Source organism: Frieseomelitta varia, unplaced genomic scaffold (genome assembly GCF_011392965.1).
Source record: "Frieseomelitta varia isolate USP_RPSP 00005682 unplaced genomic scaffold, Fvar_1.2 scaffold_927, whole genome shotgun sequence".
NCBI classification, from domain to species: domain Eukaryota; kingdom Metazoa; phylum Arthropoda; class Insecta; order Hymenoptera; family Apidae; genus Frieseomelitta; species Frieseomelitta varia.
In genome coordinates, this window is record NW_025110731.1 from 53,199 (window position 1) to 75,798 (window position 22,600).

General features: G+C 29.7%; 1 protein-coding gene across 5 annotated transcripts in view; it reads right to left on the reverse strand.

Annotated features, from left to right (window-relative positions):
• Window positions 1–22,600, reverse strand: part of LOC122537741 (proton-coupled amino acid transporter-like protein pathetic) — a 60,550-nt gene that overhangs the window by 15,987 nt on the left and 21,963 nt on the right. The window contains exons 2-3 of one of the 5 annotated variants that reach the window (XM_043671196.1): window positions 16,468–16,523; window positions 1,165–1,250 (exon numbers count right to left, since the gene is read on the reverse strand). In XM_043671196.1, the coding sequence (XP_043527131.1) occupies window positions 1,165–1,241 (77 nt within the window). In that variant the 5' untranslated portion in view covers window positions 1,242–1,250; window positions 16,468–16,523. Of the gene's footprint in view, window positions 1–1,164; window positions 1,251–5,707; window positions 6,677–16,467; window positions 16,524–16,914; window positions 17,084–22,600 lie in introns of those variants that run through there. The other 4 variants (XM_043671195.1, XM_043671192.1, XM_043671191.1 and 1 more) reach the window with 4 other exon arrangements.

Consider the following 22,600-nt stretch of genomic DNA (forward strand, 5'->3'; position numbering starts at 1 on the left):
AAAAAAAAAAAAAAAAAAAAAAAGAAAAAGACATTACGTTACTTTTTTTTTAAAACGAGATCTTCTTTCTTGTGGATGTATTGCAAATGGATTATGGGAAAGAAGCAAGAAAATAATTAAAAAAAGAAAAAAAATAAAAAATCGAAGAATTTGTTTGCAGCTCCACTTTCGAAGAATTTTAGTAAACCAAGACTCTGTAAATTTATAGTCAACTTCATCTTAAACCAAGTGGAAGATCATGCTCTGTACACCAAAATCGTATTATTTCTTTTTTACTTTTTAATTTAACACTAAAACTACCAAAATAATGGTCAAAACGACCATTATTTATAATTTTTGTTAGATATTTTATAGACGAAGTAGCACTGTATTTTCGTGAAATATACAAATGAAAAGCTCATGTACGTTATGTATTGTTACAAAGTTTCTCTATTTTTTTTTTTTTTTTTTTTTTTTCGACTGCGACGTCTCTGACGGAAATTTTATGTTTTGTCCTGTCAGCTTACGCAACAAAGTGGAGATTGCCTTGCTGCTGCAAACGTCAACTTCAATTGTCGAAGAAAAAAAAACAAAAAAAAAAAAAAAGGAAAAAAAACGTACGAGTGCACGGCAGACACATTATTTATTAAAATAAAAAGCGCGTTTTTCTGCACAAACCAGCGATAACAGAATCGTCACGATTCAGCGGTCGGATCGTCAAGCATCCCTGGGTGCCAACTACGCTACGAATTCTACGTCAGCGATCGCAGGCGGTATGCATGGAAATTAATTGTTGAAATTGTTGATATATATATATATATATACACATATATATATACTATATATTACATAAAAAATGTATAACACTGAATGAACGTATGCATTATTATTACAAGCAATATATACACATATATATATATATTTTCTTTTTATTATTATATGTACGTGTATATAATAATAAATGATATTAACAGAGAGCACAGAGAATGAGAGAATACACATATATACGATCTTAATGCACAATATATGATCCTCGGGTTGTCACTCACGTTTGCTTGAGCACGGAGCATTTGAGTTTGGCAAGAAAGCAATGGTGATGATTGGTCGTGGTAGCAGATAGTGAATTGCTCGACTATCGTTGGAACCGTTCGTTCGCGTTGCTTAAACCAACGTTTTCTCACTTACTTGACAAGAACCGTGTCTGACAGTTCTGTTCTCACACCGTGCTTCTTTGGGTCGTATTCCGCTATCATTGGGCGCATTGGTGTTCTCTGAAACAGAATTGAGAGAAAACTGAAATCACCTTTTATTGAGCGAGCTTATTACGTATGGAAGGTGTATTATAAAATAAAAGGAGCACACCGGCCGAACCCGATGAACTCGTAATGGTAATTAACTTCCAATTGATTCTATTGTTATCGAAACCTGCGTGGTTGGTGCATAATTTCCTGCTTACGTAAAAACAGAGATATATTTCATCTGCCACTACTTATGCTCTTTACCTTGGCAAACAGAACGTATGTACGCGTGTTATACTTTTGTCCAGAATTTTCTGATATTGTACATTAGGGAAGAAGATTTGATCTGCAGTTGCTACTTTCGTGAAACAATTATGGTGTTGTTGTCATTTTTTTGTAGAGCAGATAACGTTGTATATTGTGTACATACTTGTAAGATAATATACGTATCAAAAGCATCAAAATATAAGAGAAAGGTAATTTTATTGTAATTTTAAATTAAAGCTACGCTCGGACATGGTGTTTTAAAAATTTCAAATGCTAAGAAAAATATCGTCTTGGGATTTATTTTTAGTGAGAAGTGAATCCTGCATGACATACATGTATCATCTCATGATAATATTAGTGTATATTTCTCAAATGTAACAATACGAAGAGGAACGACTAATTTAATTTGATAGATCAGTCATTGTTTCCCTTATACTTGTAGAAATGTGAATTTTCATTGATCATTCGCAGTCTACTCTGAAAAATTCACAAAAGGATGCCTTGGGAAATCATTTCTGGCACAAGATTCTGTGCAGCTGAATTCTAAGAAGAGATCGGTCAGCATTTATTGTAAAACAACTGCGTTTCCATTACACCGCGGTTACACCTTATTTTCCCCCCTTTTCCGACAAAACTTCAGTTCCTTCTATTTCGATCCATTAACTGGGTCGCCCCCCCCTCGCCCCTCGATTATAAACGTCGCCCGCGCGATCATTTAAAAATAAGTCGAAATGAAGTAACCGGTGACTCGAACGACGCGACAAATGCCAACGGAAACGTGCGAGAACTTGAAATTCACTTTCTCAGTAAGACAGATATCACGCGTGCTTGTTAAACGTTAACAGTAAAATTAAGTATTCATTATTTATTATTTACTGTATTTTATTTTATTTATTATTTAATTATTACTTTATTTATTACTTTATTTATTACTTTATTTTATTATTTATTTTATTATTTATTTATTATTTATTTTATTATTTACTTTATTTTAATTTAAATATTTTAATTTTTTCTATTTTAATATTTACTTTATTTTAATTTTTTCTATTTTAATATTTACTCTATTTTAATTTTTTCTATTTTAATATTTACTCTATTTTAATTTTTTCTATTTTAATATTTACTCTATTTTAATTTTTTCTATTTTAATATTTACTCTATTTTAATTTTTTTTATTTTAATATTTACTTTATTTTAATTTTTTCTATTTTAATATTTACTCTATTTTAATTTTTTCTATTTTAATATTTACTTTATTTTAATTTTTTCTATTTTAATATTTACTTTATTTTAATTTTTTCTATTTTAATATTTACTCTATTTTAATTTAAATATTTTAATTTTTTCTATTTTAATATTTACTCTATTTTAATTTAAATATTTTAATTTTTTCTATTTTAATATTTACTTTATTTTAATTTAAATATTTTAACTTTTTCTATTTTAATATTTACTCTATTTTAATTTTTTCTATTTTAATATTTAATATTTAATATTTTAATTTAACATTTATTATTTTAATTTTTTTTATTTATTATTTATTTTATTATTTACTCTATTTTAACTTAAATAAATAAATATATATATTGAATGATTTCAAATTACATATATAGTACACACTTCGCTGATTTATAAATTTATCACCAATCTGGTTGTTGCTGTTACAAATGGCAAACTCTGCAAATAGATTGATACATGTTGTACGCGGTGTGCAACTTTATTGAGCAACTTTATCGTTCGTCGATTGATAATTTGTGCAAGATAAGCACTCGCCCTGCAGATACCTAAATGTTACCAGAACCGGTTTACAAACACGTCTTTATAGGTTTACAAGTTGCATGACCAAGCGGACATGCAACACCGGTGACTTTGTCGCGCCAAATAAACGACTGACATTCACTTTGAACGGTAGATATCCAAATATATATGTACATACGAGACGACAACGAGATAATCCCGTAATTTATGGGAAATTAATAAAAGTAAATTTAGCAACCTTTAACTTATTAGCTGGAAAAAAAACGAGTTGGATCGTTCAGTCAAACTTTAAATTTTTTATTTCCATTTAAATAGTGATTTCTCGATTCTTCTTTCTTTTTTATCGCAGTTCCAAATTATTGTAAAATGTCACATGTGCACGTATATTTTTCAATTAAATATTTATATATTTCATATTTTATAAATTATATATTTCTATATTTTATATTTTATAAATTATATATTTCTATATTTTATATTTTATAAAGTATACATTTCTATTTTTTATATATTTTATACTTTATAAAGTATACATTTCTATTTTTTATATATTTTATATTTTATAAATTGTATATTTCTATTTTTTATATATTTTATATTTTATAAATTGTATATTTCTATACTTTTATACATTTTACATTTCATAAATTATATACTTCTATATTTTATATATTACATATTTTATAAATTTTGTAAAAAGTCGTTTCATTTTTGTACGTACATGTATATTTTTTTTAATTAAAAAATAAATGTATAAATGTTAAAATTTTCGATCGTGTGATAAACACGAAACGTCGAGAGTCGCAATATAAAAGTGATAAAAATGACCAATTTATAATTTTCTATGGAAATTTTTTTATATTTATTGTGTTTTTAAATACTCGAGTGATTTTTACTAAAATATATTAGTAGAAGCTTTTTATTCTTTGCTGTATTATTAACTTTTCTCTGTCTCTATCTTACACTTACAATTTCTTTGCCACGAATATTATAGTTTAGCCGGTAGTTCTAGTGTTAAAGAACGCCTGTGCGAAGTGAGTTATACCTTGTGGCCTGCCTTTACAACCTGTTCAACCTGTCAATAAATGCTCTTTCGTAACCTGTGCACGTGAACGAGCAAAGCTGCTATCGTTCAATTATCTGTATCGCCCAATGGCACAGCCTATGTCAGTTCAACAAAGTGATATCTCTGTTTTTTCGAAAACTTCAAATTAGAACAGCAAAGTATTTGTAGATTGTTATCGAGTCAGCATTGTCATGTTTGTTAAACGATCATTGTGTCTTTCTCCAGTAGAAATTTTAATATTTTAAAAAGAAGTATCAAGCGATAATAACTAGATTAGCGAATTTTATAGCGGATCGAGCATACGCGCTGTGAAAAAATATATAAAATATCGAAAGTATAGTTATATAGTCGATGACATTTATTATTTTTTTAAAACAATCAATGTTTCGTATTAAATTCATATTTTTGTATTAGTATTTAATACTAAACTTGTATTATAATTATTAATTACTAAATTTATGTTATAATTATAATATAATGTAATAAATTTATATTATACTAAATTATACTAATTGTAAGTTTATTATACTAAATTTATATTATAATTACAATGTAATATAAATTTATTACATTATATTACAATTATTACAAATTATTACACTATATTATAATTATACTAATTTAATTATACTTAGTATAAGTATACTAATTAACTATACTAATTAGTATAATATAAATTTATTACATTATATTATAATCATTATAAATTATTACATTATATTATAATTATTATAATTTATTACATTATATTATAATTATACTAATTCAATTATACTTATTCTAAGTTTATTATACTAAATTTATACTATAATTACAATACTGTAATATAAATTTAGTACAATAAACTTGTAATTAGTATAATTTAGTATAATGTAAATTTATTACATTATATTATAATCATTATAAATTATTACGTTATATTATAATTATTATAATTCATTACATTATATTATAATTATACTAATTCAATTATACTTATTCTAAGTTCATTATACTAAATTTATACTATAATTACAATACTATAATATAAATTTAGTACAATAAACTTGTAATTTAGTATAATATAAATTTATTACATTATATTATAATTATAATATAAATCATACTATACTATATTATAATAATTATTTAATTATTCCAATTACAATATAATATAACATAATTGTTATAAATAATTATTAAATTATAATAGTTAATAATTATTATTAAATCAGACTGTGCACGAGTGTGCATGCAGGTAAAATTAAATTTCCACGAGCAATTGCACAGTTTCACAGTGCACAAAGATTTACTCAACTGAAGATACTTTACATACAGAGGATACAATCGAGAACAAATTTCGTTTAACGCAACGTGACAACGACAACGTAAGAGGAGAAGGGAAAGGGAAACAAACCAAATTCGAGCTAAGCTGCTCGCTGGTGTTCACCCTGATATAAGGACGATCATTGGTGGACAGGGAGCTCATCTCCACGTCGTGCACACTATCCGTGTTCCCCATTCTTCACCGTGTCGATTCGTTCAACATTCCTCCGAACGCTATCACGCCAGCTTTCCTCCTTGCTCCTCTTCAAATTTGATTTAAATCCGATCCACACCAACCAGCGTCAGTCGTTCACCGTGTGTTTTATTTATCATCCGCCGGTGCCAAACACCGACCAGTTGCGTCGTGTTGTACGAGGTTTGCCCCAATTCGCTGGCAGCCGCCCCCCCGCCTCGTTCAAACGAGATGCACGTGGATCGAAACTTGCTTCTCAGATGTATCTTGAAAATTCTTCACTCAAAGCGCTAGAAACTAAACTGGACCCTCGCGAAATTTCCACCAAGGCACTGGAAACAATTCCTCGAAACTTCCTTCTCTTGACAACAGTTTTTCGATCATCCAAACGGCACTGGGAGAAAATTCCTATCGATTCACACACACACACACACACACACAAACACGCACACACACAGGGAGACACAGAAGAGCAGAAGTAACAGAATTTCACCAACGTAGCCGAACCGGTCCTCGGGCTCGACGAAATTGCAGAAGCATCTCGTAGAGAGAACTCTATTACACTCCTCTTGAGGTAGAAGACGAACTTGTCAGTTGGCAACGAAGATCGATGCTCTTCTCTTCACGACACTTATTAATTAGATTACTTTCTGGGGCGAGTATCTACCATATTGAGGTGTGCCTGTTTCGAGAAACTAAAATTCGAAACTAAAATTCTTCGGCCGAGGTCCCGGTGTATATTGGTGTATGCCTCGACAATACCTCCGTGCACGATTCCTCCGGGTAAACTATGCTCGTTGCCCGCTTCTTCTCTAGCTGCTCTATCTACGGCGCGAGGCGAGTGCCGCGGCGCAGAAAACCGCGGATCGCTGCCAAATCTTTCGGCAATGTCCCGAGGACGGGGCTCTTTATATACCAAACGGCTACGAAAATAGGAAGAACAAATAGACGTGGTCACGTCCTCACGTGAGGCTTGACTCTTGCTCTAGGCGCATCTACACTCAGCTCACGCTAACGCGTTGTTAACCAAGCGGCCTGATCAAGCCGAGGGAAACAGCTGGTTTGTTTGTGCAAGGACTGACGTACTCGCCACTCGTCATTTGCATCGACTTCGAGGCGACGAATATTTGAAGGATGCACTGATCGCGAACGTTGAATTGTACTCTGTTCGTACTCCAACAGTGACAAATTTAATCTCTGGTTAAATTTCGTATGAACGGTGTTCAATTCGTTGAAAACACGAAGTTGGAAATTGGAAACGGCAACGAAGGAAACTTGTGCCCTTTGACATAAGACAGATTCATTAAATACACAGTAATTTCGTCCAATCGGCACGATTTTACTAAAAAAGTTTCGAGATTTTTCAGTTCGAAGAGCTAACCTTCCATTGGTTCCTAAACTAGCTACGCTAATTGCAAAAGATGAAAGAACCTGTTACTCGCTTACTGGCTAGAAGTGAAGTGGCCAAATTTTAAGTGGCACGCACGTCGAGAAACATTTTAGTTTCAAAATTGCAATATTTTCTCGGTTTTAAGTATATATTTAGGTATAGCCCAGGCAAAATAAATAATAAATTTATTACTTGTCAATAATTTCTATCCAGTGACGTCATATACCGACGAGTTTCAAGAAGAAAGCGACGAATTATTGTATATACGGTCACTCGTTACGGTCCGCAATCAGTTGCCAGCGCATGTGGTTGAATAAAAGTTTCAACACTTACAACTCTTCTGTTGGAGATAATGCTAATTACATATCTCCACACGACAAACGCTCAACAGATTCAATCATTGTTAAGACAATAATAATTAATTATAATAATCTTTCATTTAATAATCTTCATTAAATTAAATCTTCAGACCAAGGCAATTTCTTGGCCCTTTCTTCGCATTAAACTAAAAGTCGCGTTGTCAATTGCAAAAGACACTTTCGTTTCAGTGAATAAAAAATACTTCCGCTTAATGAATGTATAGAACTACAATTAAGAAAATCTCGTGGCGCTTGCCATATAAATATAAATAAAACGCGGCGAACCTTGCCAGAAGAAGCGGCGAATTAATTTGTCTTTCCAAGAGCAAAATAAATTCACGAACGTCTGTCCCGTGATTTATGCGGATTTATAATTGGCCGGTGGCGCCTGTCAATTTGTTATCACGCTCAGGTGTCAAGAACTTAGATGATCTTGTCTATAGCTCGTCGTACTTTGGCCTGGTCTCGGACTCTATCTTCGCACGGGAATGATTATACATAGCGCGTGTGCTAAAAATAAATCGACGAGAGGACGCTACTCGGGTAAGTACATGTGCATGTGCCGGTAATTACGAAAGTGTGAGTCAAGAATTTAATGAAAAACAAAAAAGCTAGTTTACGAGTTATTTTATGCGATTTACTACCATGCCAGATTGCAACTAGTTAAAATATTTCTGGTAAACTGGTAGGGTAGTAAATCGCATAAAATAACTCATAAACTACCCTACCAGTTTGCCAGAAATTTTAAATATTTTAATAATAACTCGTAGACTACCCTACCAGTTTGCCAGAAATATTTTCAATTGCAACTGGCAACTGATTGCGGACCGTAACGAGTGACCGAACCGTATTCAATAACTCGTCGCTTTCTTCTTGAAACTCGTCGGTATATGACGTCACTGGATAGAAATTATTGAGAAGTGATAAATTTGTTATTTGTTTTGCCTGGGTTGATACTCAAATATAAACTTGAAACTGAGAAAATATTGCAATTTTGGGACAAAAAGTTGTCGTCGCGCGTGGAGAAAAGAATCAGAAATGACAAAAATTAATTACTTAGAATGTGAATTAATAGATTTAGATTTTTAAATTTTCTTTATTTTGTAATGAGATTCGTTATTTTTATAAGTTATTGTTATAAGTTTCAAGACATTCGGATTAATTTCGAAGATGGTCTAATAAGTCATATCAAGCTTCAAAAATCATAAGCTGCGCACAAAAAGTTTCACAGTCGTAATAAATTCTTATCTTACAAGATCAAATGTTTCCTGAAATATTTTGTCTCGTAGTATGAAAGTATTTTTTAATTCGTTCGAACGCAAATCTTTAAATATCTCGAAACGAGAAGCGTATAACTTGGGCAATTTTTTATAATCATATCTAACACGTATCTCCGATTTTCCGAATTCCGATCGGTTAACACGCAAGATTCTCGGATTTGATTATGCAACGACGTTAGAGACAAATAAAAGTCACTTGTACAGCAGGGAACGTGTTAATAAGTTTACTATGTTTATCCAAGATATTTTTACTATCAGACTGTCTCGTTGTTATGTGTAAACCGCAGCGAAGAATACAACCGAAGGTTCTGTTTGTCGAAGCTTCTAAAAATGAAAACATAATTCATGAAAATATCATAAATCAATATCTAATCAGTCGAGGATTTTCGCGCATTTATACAAACTTCTCTACAAAATATAAAATTGCGCAGAATGCTTGTATAATACATAATGATAGAATAAAAAATAAAATAATATAAATATATAATAAATAAATAATAATAAAAATAAAATAAATAAATAATAATATAAATAATAATAATAATGTAATATAATATAAATAATAAATAATAATATAATATAAATAATAATAATAAATAATAATATAATATAAATAATGTAAATAATAATATAAATAATAATATAAATATATAAACAGCACTTGCAGTGATACTAATTGTATTAGAGAAATTAAACTGAAACTGAACACTAATTTTTAACGATTTCATCAACACAATCACGATGGTCGTATCTCATATATTTCAACGTTAATAAAATTTTGAAATATTTCACATAACACAACAGTTACTTTCGAATACTTTTCACGAGTGTGTTTTTAATAAAATCATCAACGTACAAGCACATATTTATTTAGTATTTAAAATTTTCCAACGTGATTATTTTGTGACTTTTAAGCATATTGTAATGTCACGATAAAGCGTTTAACCACTAAAAAAAAGAAAAAGACATATTAGCATCCATTAGAAGTTTTAATTTAAAGGAAATACAGTGGCATTAGGTATGTTAATTTTCTCCATGAAATGATGGCAAGCGTCACCCTTTACACGGCCACTCTACCACTTAGTTCGTTTAGCTGTGAATGAAACCAGTGTTCCTGTCCCTGCAAATGGAACAATTGCAAATGACACTCTGCAAATGGTCTCAATGTTATCCATGACCGAGAGTAGCTCTCCTCTTCATAGGATCTCTCGTTTTATTCACTTAAGCTTAAGTAATGCTAATTTTTCTGTGGTAGGTACCTTACAAACTTATAGGTACATATATTTCTATCTTTACTTTAAATAAACGAAATATATTTCTATATATATACTATATATTTCTATATATCATATATATACTATATATTCTATATATTTCTATATATCATATATATACTATATATTCTATATATTTCTATATATCATATATATACTATATATTCTATATATTTCTATATATCATATATATACTATATATTCTATATATTTCTATATATCATATATATACTATATATTCTATATATTTCTATATATCATATATATACTATATATTCTATATATTTCTATATCAATATATTTCTATATATATACTTTAAGTAAACGAAATATATTTCTATATATCTTAAACATTTTAGAAGTAAATTATTATACAATTTATTTATTAAGCAGATGTTCATTATATTTGATTGAAGAATATAGATATAATAAATTCGTGAAAGCTACTACACAATTACCATAGGCATATTGAAATGTATTTTCTCATAATTATAATCAAAATATACATGTACCTGTATATGTGTAAATTTTATTCGTTTTATCGTACATATATATAGATTTTCAGGATTTATTTATACAATCATCATCAATACTTTAAAACTAACAAATTAATTGAGATCCACAGAATGTCCAAAACCTAGTTTTGTTCTAAATAATTTCAAATTTTATGTGTACCTATAGATTGTAAAGTATTTAAAATTATAAATATAAAATTCGCGTACAACATGAATATCAATACATAGATACAAATATAATGGACAATTGGCCATTTAAAAAAACCTCCATAAAATAAAATGCAATTGCTCATGAGAATATTCGACCATTTACAGAAACATTTTACGAATATGATTAACGTTAGAAATTTGCCGCTTTGTCTCGTTATACTTTCAAACCAGTGGAAAATTGAATTTATTTTTAATTGAGTCACGCGGAAATCAAAGCACGCGACATCTCGAAAGTACGCAGGCGGAGCACACTGGAATTATTCTCACCGAGAGGCGAAAATAATCCCGGTGAACCTGTAGCGCGAGATGCTCCGAAAATAGGATTCACATATTTTTATATTTCCTATCTGACTGACTAATGCGTGAAATTCCTCTAATCCTCCGTAAATTCACTTTACATATTCAAGAACAGAAGAATTCTATTGCATTTCGAACATTTCCACCAGTCGTTGTACATTTTATGCAAACGTCAATTAACATACGTACAACATGAATAGCATTTTTAGCTCCTACAATTAAGATATGTCCGATAGTAAGATTGGGAAAATTACGAAAGACGAGGAAAACAAAACACACACACACGCAAAAGTACTTAACGTTCAACTAATCTAAAATGTTCTACAATCACATGACGGAAGTTTTTGTGCTTTTTCCTCGTGTCGCGAGAATCCAATTAACATGGTACGATTAGCAGAGAATTCTACGAATCCGCGTTTCAAAATGACGCGACAAAGATTTGACGACAAATGTAATTTTCCAAGTCCGAGGATACGGCGACGACTGTTCACACGAAAATAGCGTGTTTATCAACTGAATTGATATAATGATAATAATGGTGGATTCCTCCGTTTATTTTCGAGCATCGCATCAATGGCATCAAAATGTTCTCCAACTTGGCCACCATTGACTCATAAATCACGTCGTATATATTTAACGGTATTATGGAAATCAGTTGTGGTACATGCACCAAACAGATTAAATATACATACGTAGATCAAGTTACTGGTGTAGTTTTATGAATCATTGGCACGCGTTGCACGTTTTTATTTTGGCCATTGTGGCACGCGACTCCCGAATGCGTGTGAATTCCTGTATTTGCGTGGAAATGCAAAACTAATCGGCACGACAGAGCTCAACGACAAATTCAGCTCGATCACGAGAGTAAATGGATCTTAATTCTACCATCGTGAGAGTTAATCCTTTGTTAGTTACCGCACTTCCGGTAGCCGTGTACGTACATCGTTTTACGTCATGTTTACACGTGTCTCACGTACAGTCTGTTATTCGGGCACAGATAATACCTCCATAATTTCACAAACTCCACAAATTTTTCTCTGTTCGAAAATCAAAACATCAGAACTTATCAAGGAGAAGGGAAAACGACTCAAGAGAATGTTAAAAATTATGAATTTAATGACAAAAGACACGCGAGTATAAGAGAAGAGTTTTCCACAAATGAGGATGATTTTTTTCATGATTTGCCAAAGGCTCATACTGTTTTTTCCAGTTTCATCGTAAGTGTATGATATCAAAACGAATCTCAATCGTAATTGTATAATATATATATATATTGATTTATATTATTATATTTATATAATAAAATAAAATATATATTATATATATTTATATATAATATGTATAATATAATTAATAAACAATATATTATTATATTTATATAATATATAAATTAATATATAATATATTATTATATTTAAAACAAAATATGTATTATATATATTTATATATAATATACACAATATAGTTAATAAATAATATATTATTATATTTATATAATATATATTAATTTAAAATTATAATCCATATTGTATTTATTGCTCTTATATTTGTATAATATATAAATTATAATATAATATATTATTATATTTAAAATAAAATATATATTATATAATATATATTATATATATATTATATATAATATAATTAATAAACAATATATTATTATGTTTACATAATATATATTAATTTAAAATTATAATCCATATTGTAGTCATTGCTCTCATATTTATATAATATATAAATTAATATATATTACCATATTTAAAATAAAATATATATTATATTTATATATAATATATATAATATAATTAATAAATAATTATATTTAAAATAAAATATGTATTATATATATATAATATAATTAATAAGTAATATATTATTATGTTTATACAATATATATTAATTTAAAATTACAATTCCATATTGTATTCATTAACACAAATGCAGAATAAGTTCCGCATTTATAAGAATTATCGATTCTAAAATGAAACGAATGTCGAACGTATCTTTCCCGACGATCGAACGATCGCACAATCTGTCCCCGTTATCTCGCCGCATTGATTGAATCACAGACGAATTATAAAAGCCCATTAAATCACTGCGTTCATTTAATCGCACGAGAGAGGCATAGCCGGTGGATTAAGATAATGTATCTTAATGACTTCATAAAGACGGCACGCTGTGTCGTTCAAAGCGTATTACAGCGAGCAGGAAGTGAGAGATCGCTGAAGCGAGCGTGGCTCGAGCGGGAAGCACCAAAATATCGATCCAGCCGGGGTTACATGTTGCTGGATCATCTGGAGAATGAAGAGGGGGGGGGGGGGTTAGGTCGTTCGACGCGGCCAAGGCCTTGAAGCCTAATCAGCCATGGTCGTCCCGTCGTTAACGTTAACGCATGCACGAACAAACACATTCGTATAAATCGAGATAACTCCCGGCAGACGAAGCGTACATCGCTATCTCGCAATTGTACAAATTACGATTACACGCTTCCGCGTCGGCTTCGGTTAACCTCGGAAGCGGGTTAATATACTTTGATATCGGCGAGTAATAAAACAGCTTGCTTTCCGGTTAAAATAACTTTCCTAAAACAGAGCTTTGCTTGTCTCCTTTAGTCTTAGCTTTTCTGGATCTTTTGGGAATTTTCGTGTCTTTCCTATATTTTGGATTGGTTGTTTGATTGTAGTGAAATTGATATTTGTCCATGTAACATTGACTGATTGAATGTTATTAGAAAGCAAGAATGTATATTGTTTGATCATTATATCTAGTATTTTTGAAATAAATTTAGTAGTATCTAAATAATTTAATGTTTTTATATAAAGAATTCATGGGGTGAATTATAAATTTAATTATATCTAATTAATTTGATATTATAATTCATATTGTATTCATTGCCCTTATTAAATATAAATTATTATATGTGTAAAAAATATACGAATATTATTAAGTTTAATTATTAAATACAATTCTTTGTGACATATATTATATCTAGTCAAATAAAATTCTATGTAATTATATAATTATACTATAAGTATAATAAGTATTATACTATAAGTATTATATAATTATACTATAAATATAATTCTATGTAATTATATAATTATACTATAAAATTATAAAATTAATGTTACTTCTTCTCTGAATAATTGTTCTGCATTTGTAAGAATTATCGACTCTAAAAATTAAAATTATCAATTTCTTTATACATTTGAAATAATTTACGTGATATTATATAACATAATATGAATGTACACTAAATATATTTTCTTACTAATTAGTTTTACCATTTCACATTCAATTTCTTTCAATTTATGGATTCGAGAATTTGGTAACTATTTACTTAAATATAAATTTTCAATCATTTTTATTGTATTCAGCTCATATAAACAGATATTTTGATAATTAATTTTGATAACTTTGACAAGCCAATAACGAGATTTTAAATTATCCTGTTATATTTATTATATTTCTCTTACAGTTCAGTATATGTAGCATTACAGAATAATTTTCTTCATTGCACATTTTTATTATTTCTTCTATATTTAGTCTTCTTATTTATACTTTTTTATCTACTGAATTGTAATTTACAGTAAATTTATTCAGAAGTAAATTTATACATCAGACAAACGACATATCATGTGTACCAATTTAATGGACTGCAATTATGAGCCAATCTGGCGCGATAAATTATTTTGACATATCAAGAAATATCGGAAAACCTTCGCATAAATTTTTGAACCGTAAATCTTTCTTCCTTATCTTTTTTATTCACGAAGTTCTTATTTTTTATTTCTTTGCAACGCGATATTGTGCAATATAGACGTATACACATTTTACAAGATAGGATGAAGTAATCGCAGCTATAACTGTTGAGTCATAATACTTTAGTACATATTTGATTGGTCGTTATACTTTTATGCGTCAATGGAAATGTTGGAAATGGCAATGGAACCGTCAGTGGAATATTTGTAACTCTGAATAAATATAGAACTATATCTCTTTGGTTAAAATCTATGCAAATGGTTTCAATAATTATAATTGTATATTTAATAATAATAACGATAATGATGATGATGATAATAATAATATTATTATTGTTGTTGTTGTTAATATTATATTTTCTCTAAATCATGGCAAAAAGTCTACAAGAACTGATAAATTAAACACGTGCTAAAAAAAAAACTGTTATATTGGCTTAGAAATTAGATATCACTATATATGCAATGGCATAATACTAACGCTAAATATCTTGTTTTACAAGACAACGGTAAGCGTTAAAATCTTGATTAAGTATCCAGACAACGGTAAGCGTTAAAATCTTGATTAAGTATGCAGCGCCGCCTTAACTCAGGCACTTATAATTCATAGTAAAAGGGACGCAATTCAGTAGCTTTAATTTACGATAACGAACCGGTAACAGCACAGTCACGAACCAATTACAATAATTCTATGTAAAGAGTAACCGCCCTCTTATCTTGCTTCATTTTATTATCCTTTCTTATTCTGTTAGTTATCCTATATTGTTGTACTTATATTTATTGTTGTACTTATATGTTTTTTATTTTTTATATTGCGTTGCGTGTATATTCGTGCATAACATTCAATTTCTTTTTATTCTAACAATGTATTATTTCAAAATTATATCGTAAAAAGATTTACACCCCTGAATAAATGAAATTAATGTAACCTGAATCAAAACTATCTTATTGATTGTTAAAATATAAAATCATTGAATTTGATAACTAAAAGTGTTGTTACAGAATATCTATCTTCCCTTTGATTATCATGACTTAGAAAGCTTAAGCAAAATCCAAAAATTTATTTTTGAGCACGTAGAGAAAGAAATGTAATATTATCTAAAATGATGATAAATTTGATCATCACTTTTTTCAATTCAAGTTATAATCACATGATTGTTAAATTATCAAAATCTCGACCTAGTTTGCAACTAATAATCACCATCCATTTGTCATGAATCAAAGAAAGAAAACCTTAGCGAGAGACTCAGACAATTAATTGTATGTCACGGACAAGCAATGAAATATTTATCCGTCGACCAATGACTGATCTTTCACTAACAATTAGAACGTGAACGTAACATGACTTACGCATAAGAGATAAAAAGAAGTGTCCTACTTTCGCGATTAATTAATATACGAATCTAAGAAATGAATGACGATCAAGATCAGATGTCAATAAGTGATTTGTTCCTGCAAAACGCGTATGACTGTGTTATTTAAATGGTTGCACATATAATGAAAAAATAAAACATATGGTTTCTTTTATGTTAAAGAGACAAATTCTATAATATTCATTAATACTTAAGTTACCTTTGTTCAAGTTATCGAAACATCATCGAATTTGAGGTTATTGTTCACTCTCTTACCTGAAACAGAAAACAAAATCGTTGAAGTTAAAACATACGACAGAGCAAAAAATGTGTATTAAATAAATTCAATTTATGTTTCGACTAACTGCCACAAGTGCTTTGATAAACTAAATTTTGCTTAAAAGAATTAAAGATACAAGGATTATTATTTAAAAGAACGCGTACGGACCAATTAAATTATCGATAGAAATCAATATGGCGTCTACTAACCTAAATATGCTAAAAAACTTTCGTTCACTTTTGAACCAATGAATTCCTAAACTCAAATTTTAACTCGCCAAAAGTTATCAAGCGAATTATAAAAAAAAAAAAAAAAAAAAAGGATAGTCAATCATTTTTAGTTTGGTAAAGTAGAGTTTAATCTTAACCAAACGAATTTATACGAAACCTGTGGTCAGTGGTGTAGTCACGCTCTTCATTGTACAGAATCGTGAACAATCAATCAAGGACGGAATATTGTAATGACCTGTCACTGTCTGTATGTTCGTAATCATAGTACTGGACAAAATTATGCACATAGAAGTTATTAATTAATTCGCGACGGATACACTCTTGCTGAATCAGCGGCGCGGCGCGACGCGACGCGCGGTTCCATGACGAATTCGTGTTTCGTTGGCGCGCATGCGCATGCGCGGCTCCTTTCAATACGAAAATCAACCGCGCGACCAGCGCAATAACAAATTAACAAATCCGAGAGCAACGTCACATCCTCATCTCGGGCCCGATCATAGATCACGCGTGGGACGACTGTGCACGCTTTTGCTCCTTCTGGCCCTGAATTATCAGTTATATACATTATACACGGGGCACACGATAAATCACTGCCTGTTGCTGCTTTGCTCTGTAACAACATTGACCTTCTTCATTCGATCGCGTGCTTTCGGGCCTGACGCGAATAACACGTAGAACTTAACACTTTACCGACTGGTAATTACCGGCCACTATTTTACCGCTATCGGTCGGTAAAGTGTAAAGTGTTTATTTAATATGATCTTATTACACTCATACTTTTTGCAACTTATATCAGTTTTAATTGACTGTTTACCAAGATACGAGTAAAATTGAAATATATACGAATTCAAGGATCGTATAGTAATTAGTATGACAATTTCTTTCCTTTCGCCTGTTTATTATTTAGTGCACGTTCAGTTTCACATCGTTTTACATAGAATGACTGCATACGCGTGTAACACCAAAGATAAAATATTAATCGAGTCAGAGCATGAGAAATATCTATCCGCTTCGCAGATTAAACTAATGTAGGTTACGTAGAAACTATGCTCCACAAATTAATCGTGAACAGGTAATCTGTCATGAATATTCGAGATTGGCGAACAATCGCATGTGTAAAATGAGAGAATCCTTTGATTGCTCTGATTAATCGAGAAAACGTTTGCGTTAGCAGAATCATAAAGGAAATTGTTCCCGTTTCGTGGCCAATGAAATTTAGCAAATTTTCAAATATATCGATTGCTTTGATAAAATGTAGAATAAAATTTTTTAATTACGTGGAAAATCTAAGTCTGTAAGTCAGGAAACACTAACATGGAAAAATAGGCAAAACTAGAGAATTTAATTTTAGTTTCGAAATCATATTTTTTACTGATTATTTGATGAATCGAAATTGGATTAATATTATTTTCAAAACAGTTATAAATCTTAAAATATCAGCGACTGCAGTTAATTGAGAAATAAAGAGGAAAGATTTTCCTCTAAACGTCGAGTTAATATTTCATTAACATTAAAACTACAGAGACTAAAGTCTAATGTCACAGAAATAAAAGTGCAAGTCACGAAAGAAAATTACGAATTATTCATTTTCAATGACAATTCTAATTTAAAAAATCCGAATGTAATTGATTCTTGTCGCGCAGCAGCAGTTACTATGGCGAATTTGAATTTATATTATATTTATATATTGAATTTATATACTGCTGTTACCCCTTTCTGTCGATTTTAGTTTAACCAGCTGAATTGAAAGTAAAAAGTTAATGAACATATTAATAAATGGATCGATTATGACCTCACAGTGATGTTTTAATTTAGGCCAATTGCGGCGATTATTACATATTAACGAGTGTAGGATTGTAATTGATAGAACGCAGTTTATTTTTAAACAAACGAGTTGAAATTTCCTTTTAAATGGAGTCTATTTCTTTCAAATTCGTTTGTATATAATATATAATAATAATTCATTATTAAACTGTAGCTAAAAATATATTATTATGTGATTAATTTTTGTGTTTAAACACAAAATTATGCGATTCATAATTATTAAAATTGTCATTTATATAATTATCTCTACAATTCTTAAATCAAAACAAATTCCACAATTTCATGATGCATTTTCGCATGAAATGTGTTTTGCAATAACAATGACACTTTTATAAAATTCCTTTTCGCAAAAAGTATGCGTAACATTCGATTAAACGAAAGATTTCGCAACGTTGCGAACACTTGCAAAATCGATCTTTTAAATTCTGTAGAACGTGATTAAAATGTTATTACGACATTGTTGTTCGATTTTATACACGAATGATGACATTCGCTTTAATCTTTCGTTGTATACAAAGTGGTTATCTAATCTCGACTAAACCGCAGCAACGTGTGTTTAACATCTGTAAATCATTCGCCGCTTCTACGAAGAAGCCATTTTTGAGGAAAAGATTTCATTCACTAATAATTATTTATTCAACTTAGAAATAAATACTTGTTGCGTTCGTGCACTTAATCTATTGTTACGGCTATGTTATCATTAGAAGTTAGTAAAAAATTTCGAGGAGAATCAGTTTGATTCGAATTCTTACATTAAAACATGCGACGATGAATTGAATCGTATTTCGCCAATCAGTAATTTTCGCTACTGACTTCATGCTACTACTTCAATTTAAACACGTGTCATATTAACCCGAATAAAGGCTTAACTGCAAGCAATAAACATGTCTACATAAATTTCGTGTAATTAATTGAAATTTCCAATCCTCAATGTCGAGACAGAATCACGATCACGGTAATTACAAAAGCATGATCAACTGCACAATTCTTTGTATACAGTTATTCGCACATATCATCGTCATTTGACGGAATGAAGTATGAATAGCTTCTTAAAAGTCTGTACGTGTCTCCAGACTTATCTACATAAAAAAAGTGCCTATTTTTTATCAGATAACGGTACGTGTGTGTGAGTTTCTATCGCGACATGAATATCGACTATATTTCCACCAGTGAATTTATTGATCGATCGCGCGTAGAATGGCGTAACTGATACGCGAACACTTTATATGGACGTTTGATCATTTTTGGTAAGATTAAACGTATAAAATTGGGGGCAAATCCGACTACGTTGACTTCATTGTTGCGAATTTTTATGCAAATTTTGTTAAGGAACTTTGGTGAAAAATTTTTTTACGTACTAAATGTTATAGAGGGCATTATCGAATTTTCTGAAATTGTGTATTTGTGAAATCTTCTATATTTTTACTATTGTTATTTTTCAACGAGTAATTTCTATTTTTAATAGTTCTACTTCACGATTAAATGTGTATGCAAAGGTTTTCATGTGATGTGAGTGGAATCTCTATGGAACCTCTTTAAACAGAGGTAATTTCTCTTTTCTATATATTCTATTTCTATAATTTCTATATTTGTATATTTTCTATAATTTCTATATTTGTATATTTTCTATAATTTCTATATTCGTATATTTTCTATAATTTCTATATTCGTATATTTTCTATAATTTTTATAATTTCCATATTTCTATATTTTCTATATATTCTATAATTTTCATATTTATATATTTCCTATATATTCTATAATTTCCATATTTCCATATTTTCTATACATTCTATAATTTCCATATTTCTATATATTCTATAATTTCCATATTTCTATATTTTCTATATATTTCCATATTTCTATATTTTCTATATATTTTATAATTTCCATATTTCTATATTTTCTATATATTCTATAATTTCCATATTTCTATATTTTCTATATATTCTATAATTTTCATATTTCTATATATTCTATAATTTCCATATTTCTATATTTTCTACATATTCTATAATTTTCATATTTCTATATACTCTATAATTTCAATATTTCTATATATTATATAAATTTCAATATTTCTATATATTCTATAATTTTCATATTTCTATATACTCTATAATTTCTATATTTGTATATTTTCTATATATTCTACAATTTCTATATTTCTATATTTTCTATATATTCTATAATTTCCATATTTCTATATTTTCTATATATTCTATAATTTCCATATTTCTATATATTCTATAATTTCCATATTTCTATATTTTCTACATATTCTATAATTTCCATATTTCTATATTTTTTATATATTCTATAATTTCCATATTTCTATATTTTCTATATATTCTATAATTTTCATATTTCTATATTTTTTATACATTCTATAATTTCCATATTTCCATATTTCTATATATTCTATAATTTCCATATTTCTATATATTCTATAATTTCCATATTTCTATATTTTCTATATATTCTACAATTTCCATATTTCTATATTTTCTATACATTCTATAATTTCTACATTTATATCTTTATTTATAATTCTCTATATTTAAAATATACACACCATTACGTGTTATCAGGAAAACAGGAACGTTTGAAAACATATCTCGAATGAAATTAACATTCGAAGGTACTGAGAATTAATCAATACACGTGTACGAAAGGTCAATAAATTCTTTTCAACCCGTTAGCGTGAATTAAAGAAATCTGGACAGGTTTACGCTCTCCGCCAACTGCGAAAGGTTTTCGTTCTTAAATCAATTAAGAATTAAACAAATGTACACCTACTGTGTCACTAGTGTGTCGTTCGATGCAGAACGCAATGCTCGACGCTAGATCGAACGCAGCCAGTGAACTTTGGATGTCTTGGCAAATGCCAAGTCACCCGATACGTAAATCGGTCGTGCATAGGCCAGCTGAACGCGGTCTCGAGACATCACGTTCGCGTGATTTCTAGTTCTAGGAGACCAGTGAACTCCACAAACGCGGGTACGTATATCGTTTGGTCGGTCGACGGCCAACGAATACATAAGAGCGACGCACGTGCATCGGCAGCGACGCTCTCTCACGCGCCATCCGCTTCGTCGGCTGTCGTCGGGCCTCGTCGCTGAATCGCGTGCACACGGCGAATGTCGAGACGCGAACTGGTTAGCATTGACCTTTTTAATTTGATTACAACGCCGAGATAAATCCGACAAAAGCAAACTGTTTCTATTGCCGTTGCATCGTGCATCCTCCGCACGTATTTACTCGCGGCGATAATAATTGGTTTTATCGACGCTGGAACTGTCGATCTTTGAGAGAGCTGACAAGATCAGATATACGGATTGGCGCGGTTTTTTTAAGCGTGTATACAATGCAACAGAAAGTAAACAATTAATATAGAGCGTAAATTGTGAGACACATTGTGGCTTGCTAATGCAATGAACAAGATGAACAGTTTGAATTGCCAATCTAACTTAATTCATTGGGAACTCTGAGAACTGGCATTTTTATAACGTGGACGTACGCTTCAATCAAAAATTAATGTAAACATCACTGATCGTTTCTGTTAGATTTCTAGTTTTGCAGGTATTAATGTTTTGTGGATAAAGAAAATCTTCGATATTTTTAGTATTGTTATTTTTCGACGAGTAATTTCGATTTTTAATAGTCTACTTCACGATTAAAATTAAATGTAAATTAAATTAAATGTGTTTGCAGAGGAATCTCTTTGGAACCTCTTTAAACAGAGGTAATTTCTCTTTTCTATATATTCTATTTCTATAATTTCTATATTTCTATATTTTCTATAATTTCTATATCTGTATATTTTCTATACATTCTGTAATTTCTATATTTGCATATTTTCTATAATTTCTATATTTGTATATTTGTATATTTGTATAATTTCCATATTTGTATATTTTCTATAATTTCCATATTTGTATATTTTCTATATATTCTATAATTTCCATATTTCTATATTTTCTATATATTCTATAATTTCCATATTTCTATATTTTCTA